This window comes from Phragmites australis, chromosome 5 (genome assembly GCF_958298935.1).
Source record: "Phragmites australis chromosome 5, lpPhrAust1.1, whole genome shotgun sequence".
NCBI classification, from domain to species: domain Eukaryota; kingdom Viridiplantae; phylum Streptophyta; class Magnoliopsida; order Poales; family Poaceae; genus Phragmites; species Phragmites australis.
This window is the reverse complement of record NC_084925.1, coordinates 4,748,741-4,758,284: the sequence shown is the minus strand read 5'-3', so window position 1 is coordinate 4,758,284 and position 9,544 is coordinate 4,748,741. Positions and strand designations below refer to the sequence as shown.

Genomic DNA, 9,544 nt, shown 5'->3' with positions numbered 1-9,544 from the left:
TGATCCATCGATGGCTACATCCACAGCCGCAAAAAGAGCCCTTGTTATTTACAAGGTGAGCGGCCGTGCATATATGCCTAGTCCAAGTGGTACGACGTGTCTCGTTTGGCTGGATCATGCATGACACTACTCTGGGTCCTACTAATCGTATGTTTCATGATGCTATAATTTCTTGTGAAGTGTATGTTTGGATATGCTTAAGCCTGGGCGGAAACGAGCAAAGTAGAAGCTCGGCGAAAAGGCAGGAGCTGTCGTTGTCCCACCAATGCTACCAGCGGCGGATCCGGTGTCACCAAATAGAAGAATTTCCCTCTTCTTTCTCTTCTTTTTTTTCTGCTCCTCTTTTTATCTCTTTTATGCTCGCAAATTGACCCACGGTGGAGCCGTCCCTGAATGCTACCTAAGTTTGCATCCCCTTGTTCTGGATTCTAGAAACTGCGTTAAACGAGCAAGCCTAGCTAAAGTAGCAACAACAAAGTGATATTCACAATCATAGAAACATGCTTTTTGCTCCTGTATCACTAACAGTTCTTATTCAGTATCGATACTAAAAGTTCATCTACAAAAGAGCATCTAAAATCCAAAATTAGATAACATATGTGACTGTATTTACCAAAATAGTTAATATATTATTGTATTTATAATTTTAGTATTTGTATTCGGCACTTTCAATACACTGTACACCGAGAAAACACAGGTCCAGCCATATTCGACACACGAGGTACCGAATATAGCATTGTTGCCTATATTTGACACCTCATATGCTAAAAATTAAGTGTATTTGGCATCTCATGTGCCGAATATGGCCGGGCCTGTGATATTTTGGTGTACAGTGTACCAAAAGTCGGTTTTTGGTAATGAGGTGCCGAATACGAATGCTAAAATTATAAATACGATGATATATTGTCTATTTTAACAAATATGGTCACATATGTTGTCTAATTTTGGATTTTAGCCAAAAAAAAAAAGAGCCGACAGTGAAAATAGATTATTCTACTAGCTGTAGTAACAGTGGAGGGGTATCACTGCTGGTTTATGAATTAATGATATTCTATCTTAAAAAATTCATAATTTTTTTATACAGAGTCAGATGGAGATAAATTTTATATGAAAACTATTGCTCTCAACGAGATCTATAATTTTGTTGTTGATAATATTTTCATTTAAAACCATCTAAATGCTTAATAATTATTCAAGAATTTGGCCAGGAAAAATCAAAACAATAAATTACTATCCATAGACATCAATTAAAATTGTACAGTGAGATATTAAGGAAGCTTTACACGAAGGGTGAGGTTGCTGGTTCGACTCTCACAACTCCGCGTGTATGTAATTTACTATATTTGCGAGTTCGACTTCAAAAAACTGTGGGGATTCGTCAACTGTAAAAAATGATTTCTTTCGGTTCCAAATAAATTGGATTTAAGATGTCGACTAATCACTAACGGTTCTCAAACTAATAGTGATACCTGTTTGAAACCAAAAATAATGATCTTTTCTACTATAGTGATTTTGTCCGTCTCTTCAAAAGACTAATCCAATAGGTGAGTACTTCCTCGCATTTACAAGTGTGCTTTCTCTCTCTAAGCAACGTAGCAATATTCCTAACAGTTGGTTGCATACCATTTTTAACCATATGTTTCTTGGGCATATGCCAAATGTGGTGTCAAAGCTGCGGCCAAAGCCGTATAGAAACCGATGTAACCTGGTGCTGGAGTAGATTCTGCAGCACAAGTTCGACGACACACTGATCTGTCTATAGCATTTCTGCCACCGTACCGAAGAAAAGCATAAACGGAGAGGCCAACTTGATCCCTCCTAAATTCGCACACGTTCGCCGGTCTGTGTGTGTGGTCACGTCCGACGTCATCACCGAAACCATTTCTCTCATAAGATGCACAAGAGCAGCAGAGAGCTAGCTATACATTGACAAGACCCAGCAGAGCTCGAGTCATTAAGAAGCAGTGCAGCGATTGCACTGCTGCACTTTGCCGCCAGCTCAGAAAAAGGCCGGCGAAAACAAGCTCCTCGCGCGAGCTCAGGCTTCAGAACGCGTCCATGGGCGAGGAGGCCGCGCCCACCGCGGCGCCGGCGAGCGCCCCGCCCCACCTGCTATTGATTTGTTTCCCGGGGCAAGGCCACGTCAACCCCATGCTCCGCCTCGCCAAGCGCATCGCGGCCAAGGGCCTCCTCGTCACGTTCTCCTCCACCTGCGACGCCGGGGACAAGCTCGTCGCCGCCGCGGGGGTGTCGGCTGGCGGCGACGGCGTGCCGGTGGGGCGGGGCCGCGTCCGGTTCGAGTTCTTGGAGGACAGTTTCCACGGGAACGAGCTCGACGACCTCATGCGCCACCTGGAGACGACCGGGCCGGCGGCGTTCGCGGAGCTGCTCAGGCGCCAAGCGGATGCGGGCTTGCCCGTGGCGTGCGTCGTGGTGAATCCGTTCATGCCCTGGGCGATCGACGTCGCGGCCGACGCCGGCATCCCCTCGGCGGTGCTGTGGGTGCAGTCGTGCCTGGTGTTCTCGCTCTACTACCACCACGTGCACGGCCTCGTGGAGTTCCCGCCCGAAAACGACCTCGACGCGCGGTTCACGCTCCCGGGCCTCCCGGCCCTGTCCGTCGCCGATGTGCCGTCGTTCCTGCTCCCGTCTAACCCGTTCAAACTGCTCGCCGACACGATCATCAGCCAATTCCGCACCATCGACAAGGCGTCCTGGGTGTTCGTGAACTCCTTCACCGAGCTGGAGCGCGACGTGGTCGCCGCGCTCCCGGGCGTCACGCCGCGCCCGCCGGAGCTAATCCCCGTGGGCCCGTTGATCGAGATCGAGGGGCCCGAGGACGACGGAGCGGTGCGCGGCGACCTGATCAAGGCGGCGGACGACTGCGTGGGGTGGCTGGACGCGCAGGCGCAGCGCTCCGTCGTGTACGCGTCGGTGGGCAGCGTCGTGGTGCTGTCCGCGGACGATGTCGCCGAGATGGCGCACGGCCTCGCGTCAACCGGTCGTCCCTTCCTGTGGGTGGTGCGGTCGGACACCCGCCCGCTGCTCCCGGACGGGTTCCTGGACTCCGTCGCCGGCCGAGGCATGGTGGTGCCGTGGAGCCCCCAGGACCGCGTGCTGGAGCACCGGTCCACAGCCTGCTTCCTCACGCACTGCGGGTGGAACTCGACGCTCGAGACCATCGCCTCCGGCGTGCCCGTTGTAGCCTTTCCGCATTGGGGCGACCAGTGCACGGACGCCAAATTCCTGGTCGAGGAGCTCCGGATGGGCGTCCGCCTCCGCGCGCCGCTGCGGCGGGAGGCCGTGCTCGAGGCCGTGGACGCCGCCGTCGCCGGCCCCGACGCCGACGCCATGCTCGCCAACGCCAGAGCGTGGAGCGCGGCGTCGCAGGCCGCCGTGGCGCCCGGCGGATCGTCGGACGCGCACGTCCAGGCGTTCGTGGACGAGGTGGCGCGGCGAGCGTGCGGAGGACAAGCATCGAAGGTTGAGTCACACTCGTAAACAGCTAGCCGGCTACTTAAACACATCTTAGATCCTATTTATTTTAGTTTAAAATTATAATAAATAATTTATAGATGGTGGATTATAATAAGCTGAATTATGATAAGCTATAGGTAAATAAGCTGTTTGGTAATTTGGATTATTGGAGTCTAGATTATTATTTTTTAATGTCTAAAGTCTGCAATGCTCTCAACTATTTTAAGTGACTTATTTTTTCTTTTGTGATATAGTAAATATTCAATTGGATTAGCAGAATATTTGTAAGATATAAAATTAATTTTCCAATATCTCACATAATAGCATATTGGAGTGGAAACAAGTTAATATGTGTGTATAAATATCAAAAGATAAATTATTCATGCATCCGTTAAAATTTATCTTTACAAATATGCTCTTGTAAACAAGTTACTCTCTCCTAGCAAATAGAGCATTAGCAGTATTATCACGAAAGGCATTCATGCCTCCCTCTTCACCTCTCAACTGACTTATACCTAAATTCACCTTGCATCACCTTGTTTGTAATAGCACAATTGTTCTCCAAAGTAGCATGAATGCCCTTTATTACCTTAATCATGGGGTTCTTTGCTACCTTTTGTGGGCTATTAACAGTGCTACTTACACCGCGCTTCAATGGATTTGTACCCTTTGAAATGGTCTCTAATGATCCATGTCCTGCATGTATGTCACCAACCCCTTCTCCAACCACACCTCCATCATCCTCACCAGGTATTGTAGAAGAAGAACCATCAATAGCAACAATGTCGAACATTTCTTTCATCAGTTCTTCACACTTCGATGGACCATGCTGCAGCTTCTTCCATTCTGAATGTCCCTGAAAAAAACGTAAGGAACCTTTAGTATGAACAATACATACAATGCACATATTTATGTATTACATATGTTCTATCACATAATTGTTACCTTAGTGACTTTTTTCCAATAATCATCGCTTGCATAAACAGTTCATTTAGCTTCATCCCATACAAGGCCGGTATCTTTGAGAAGGCCTAGCCAAAAGCTATACAAGCCTTTGAGTAAATCCCATCGGTTCTTCAATTGTGTTCTAGATTGACACAACCCTGTCCTTTGCAAGTACTTAACAGCAATGTTCTGGTAGCCCCTATTAGTCATGAGCCCAATAGGTCTATTCCCAGCCCGTATTTCTTTAATAAAAATTTCACAAAAAGTCCTAATGTTTGAGGATGACCAATCTGCTTTGTCAAAATTCTCTTTCTATTCGGTATAACACAGACATAGAAGTAACTTGATGTTATAATCATAGGTGACAGATTCAATTTGTAAGTTATTATACTCCAATTAACAAAATAGACAAAGAGGAACATAAATAGGCAATTTAAATATAAAAGAACCAGATGCTTCCATACATGTGTTAAAGCTGTCAAAATCAGCATACATATCAAATCCATGACCAAGTCCTACCAGGATCAAATCAGAACATCAAGTTCCTACCAGGATCAAATCATCTAACTGAATTCATACAATCTGAACATCTAACTGAATTCATGGCCATCCTTAACAGCTTGCAAAATCAGCATACCAAGTCCTACTAGGATCAAATCCATGACCAAGTCCTACCAAGATTAAATCAGAATACCAAGTTCCTACCAGGATCAAATCATCTAACTGAATTCATGACCATCTGAGCATCTAACTGAATTCATGGCCATCCTTAACATCTTGCAAAATCAGCATACCAAGTCCTACCAGGATCAAATCCATATAACTGAATTCATACAAGCTTACAATGTGTGTGTGCTGCAATACCAGAATTGAGACAGTGCGTGTGTGCTGCAATACCAGAATTGACCATGAGCCAAATGATGGTTAACATGAGACAGTGCGTGTGTGCTGCAATATCAGATTTGAGACATGCTATGTCATATGCTTGACTGCCATTCATCCAGAAGATTCAACACAAGGTCAACCAGTGTTGCATGCACCCATTATTTCCAATCATAACCCATAGAATCAACTCAGTACTCAATGGATGCTGAAATTAACTAACTCAAATCCATGTAACTCAAATCCATCTGTACAATTTCACATGCATATAGACAGGGCAAGATTACCTTGTTGCTGGTGTTCACATGCGCAGCAGCGTCCGTCTTGCCGCGTCCGCTACCGTGGTCGCGTCGGCATTGTGGCCACCAGTCGCGGAAGATAGACGCGGCGCCTTGTACGAACGTTTCCCTCGCCGTGCAGCAGGGGAGCCATCCGCGACGGCCTGGGCGGCCGGCGCTCCAAGCGAAAAACCGACAGCCGCGCCATGATGTACGGCCGCGTCGTGCCTCACACGCCGCAGCAATGCTGGGGAAACCTCCGGTGAGTCCATGGGCGCCGGGGCTGCAGCGCCAGGCATAGCCCCCGCGCGTCGGGATTCGGCCCGTGCCCGGCAAAGACGAGCCACCGTGCGTCGCTGGTATAGTGTCTTTGGCCAATGAATCCTGGTAGGCAAGGGCTAGGGCGAGGGTCTTCTCCGCATCTTCAACGTCGATTGGCTCCATCCTCCCCTGACCACCGGCTAACTCGTCGAAATTGGGGAGAGAAGGGGGGGGGGGACCGGATTGGCTGACCGTGACTTTCCCGGGGGTCGAACAAAGAGAGAGAGAGAGAGAGAGAGATAGGGGGAGGCGCCGCCGGGGAGACCGAACGGGAGGCGCCTTCAGGAGGGAGGCGCCGCTGGGGAGGCCGAACGGGAGGCGCCTTCTAGAGAGTTGTGATGCTGGGGAGACCGAACGGGAGGCGCCTTCGAGAGGTATGCGTCGCCAGGGAGGCCGAACGGGAGGCGCCGCCAGGGATGGGGGAAACTCACGAGTCGCTGCGAACAGAACGAGGAAGAAGGCGGGAGGTTCGGTGTTATGAGTGGCAATTGCGGGTAATAAACACCTAAAACGATGAGTACTCTAAAAAAAGATGGAACCATAAGCTGAAATAAGCACCTTTTTCATAGCTTATAAGATTATTATAATCTAAACTGCAGTTTATAATAATCTGAAAAAAAATCTAACTATTTGTTTTCACTTTGCACAAATAAGTTGGCTTATTATAACCTTAAGTGCAAACAAATAGAGCCTTAATTACAGTTTGCCAGTGGGTGATTACTCGTGTAATCGTGGTGGTAAAGATGACAGTAAATAATCCTGGGGTTACCGTATTTTTTTCACCGTTTCATACGAACAAAACTTTGCTTGTGTCTTCCGTTCGTCGTGTGTGAATGGATCGATGGACCCAAAGCGGTGGGCATGCGAATGCCAAACAAACGAGCTGAGTTGTGCATGGATCCGCGAACTCATGATGCCTGCATATGCAGTAGTAGCCGATGGCCAATCCCCGATCGATCGGCAGGGCCGCTGCAGCCGGCGCCCGGCGCCGATCCACATCTTCCATCCTTCCGGCCGGCCCGGCTCGACCGCTCCCACGTAAGGTAAGGCCAAGGCATCGTGTCAGGGATGACGGACAAGGCATCGTGTCTCTTTTCTTTCAAGCAAAACGCCTTTGTATTCCATCTTCGCTAGAATTTGCCGATTTGGCCTTGTGTTCTAGCACAGCCTTCCTCAATTAAGGTCCTCACGTGAACACGAAAATGAAAGACGTGCTGAAAGGACTTCTTTTTCCCTTCTATTTTTTCGATCGATGGGACATGCTGAAAGGTCATTGGCAGGATGGTTATCGTTAGTCTTACTAATCACCTCTTACTAGTACGTAGGTAGGCTGGGCGGTGGGCGCGCAGGGTGGTTCGTTAATCTCCGTGTCGTCGTTTCCTCTTTCCTCCTCGGTCGTCGCCCTTGTCCTTCTCGTCATGTATCGCCGTGTTTTAGAGGACAGGCACACGTCATAATCAGCACTGCGCAAGTGCTCATCGTCGTTTTCGTGAAACGGATACGATAATTGATACCCATTATCGTCCAGACGTGGCCAATTCCGACACGGCACGGTCCAGATCTGATTAGGCATGATCCGTTTAGACTTACTAGGCATATGGACCGTATCGAGTTTAGTTGAGACACGATTTACTTGCTTACGATCTTGTTATTATCATGATAAAATTAAAAAATAGGTGTTATTTGGAATTAAACATGTGATCTTATGCTAGAAAATAAAGTGCACTATCATTGTACAACAATCTCTCCTGCTTAAAAAAATTCTAATCTATATATCGTCAGCCGATAGGCCTACGTCCGATTTTTTTCCTTCCACGGCGCACGTTTTTCCTTCTGCCTAACCATCTGTCTACGTCCGATTTTTTTTCCTTCCAACGTGCGCCTGGACGCCGCCGAAGACCAAATCCCTCTCGTGTGCCTGGACGCCACCGAGCCGAGAGGCCGTCACATGCCGTTGCTCGCCTGAACGCCGCCGAGTTGCGACACCGTCGCGCGCCTGTACGCCGTCGCTTTCCTGGATGCGTCGCGCGCCTGGACGTGGCCGACCTCACCTGTACGCCATCACTCGCCTGGACGCCGTCGCTCACCTGGACGCGCGCACCTGCACGCCGCCCAGTTGCTGCATCCCGATCACATCCACGTCTTCGCCCACCCTCTCGCTGCCTCTCGAAGCCGGTCGCCGCCAGAGACCGGATCTCCACGCCACCCGTCGTGCCCTCTAGATCCGCAGTGGTGTCACGCCCCTGCCACTCCCCCAACTGCCGTGGCTCGACGTCGGGAGGGGTGGGGCGGATGCCGAGGTGGAAGGAGCGGTAGAGCAACAAGCGGCGTGTGCAGCGGCGGCGAGCCATCGCCGCAAAGATCTTCACCGGCCTTCGCGTGCTCAGCAACTGCAAGCTCCCCAAACACTGCGACAACAACGAGGGGCTCAGGGCCCTGTGTCACGAGGCCGGACGGATGAGTCGTCGACGATGACGGCACCACCTACCGCACGGTGAGAGCTTGCTCTGGTCTATGAGGTCTGTAGCGCCTCCTGATCTCTCTCCCATTCCTAGATCTTGGATGCGCACGTAGATCTAGACGAAGCCGGGCTGACCTCCCGTGCGTTCTTGTTTCGTGGCAGGGATGCAATCCAGCCACTGCCGGGCGCACAATAGCTATTTAATAAATTGCCACTTTGACAATCAATTATACGTGTTAAGGTGTCTTCAGTAATTATCATTTGTTCTCCAGTTCACCTGTTTCTTAATATATATATGAACATCGATACTCTAGGGCTGAATGTAGCTGCAATATGTATCATTGCCTTTTATTTATCTTGCAGAAATTATAGTAAAGGAAAGTGTATTGAAACTTTACTTAAAGAGAAGATTAGTTTCTTAGATTTTATCAAAAGTTTTGATTGAATTAACCAGTTAGCTTGTTGGGTTTCGAATTTGAATGTTATTTTGCATATGCTTCACCCAATTAATTACGTTGCTTTGTAAAATACTTCGACTCCCGTTGTAACGCATGACAATTAGCTAGTTCATATATGATGTTAGCTCTAAATAAATTATATATATTCTTACAAAAATAAAAATAAAAAATAGGTTGTGTCGGGCCGGCCCATTCACTATCGGGCATGCTGTGCTTGGGCTAGATAAAAAATGATGTGCCTCGTGCTAGTTCAGCCCAGTTGGACACTTTTATTATCGTATTCTTTAATAATATTGTACAATTTTTTAATATTATTATAGTATTTTCTAATTTTTTTATCTCCAGCAATTATCCTATTTTCTAACTTATTTACTCTCTTGCTCCCTTTTAAACCTACAGTCAATATCCATAAACAGTATTATCAGGTGCTCTTTCTATTCCCAAGTTTGCCACCGGCTCCTTCTATCCACATTCCTATAGCTCTTCTGTAGCAGCCGATGCGGATCCTGCTAGAGATGGATGCGGGACGAGAGAAGAAAAAACGTCGGTACAGTGATGTGGCCTGTTTTTGCGGATCTCGCTGGAGTCGGCCTTAAGGCATCCGGATTGACTAAAGTTAAAAGATCACTAGCGCACCCCGTTCTGGGTTATCTACTTTCGAAAGAGATATTTTATTAATCATGAAGGTTAGATATATGCACCATTGAGCAGCGAAAAGAACA

General features: G+C 48.1%; 1 protein-coding gene across 1 annotated transcript; it reads left to right on the top strand.

The window, feature by feature from the left end:
* Positions 1-1,848: 1,848 nt before the first annotated feature.
* LOC133918530 (gallate 1-beta-glucosyltransferase 84A23-like) lies at positions 1,849-3,643 on the top strand. The gene has a single exon (XM_062362435.1). It carries the CDS (start codon positions 2,059-2,061, stop codon positions 3,499-3,501), a length of 1,443 nt encoding a protein of 480 aa, XP_062218419.1. The 5' UTR covers positions 1,849-2,058; the 3' UTR covers positions 3,502-3,643.
* The last annotated feature ends 5,901 nt before the right edge of the window (positions 3,644-9,544 follow it).

Coding starts and splice junctions, on each gene's coding strand:
- LOC133918530 (XM_062362435.1), top strand. CDS start 2,059: ATGGGCGAGGAGGCCGCGCCCACCGCGGCGCCGGCGAGCGCCCCGCCC.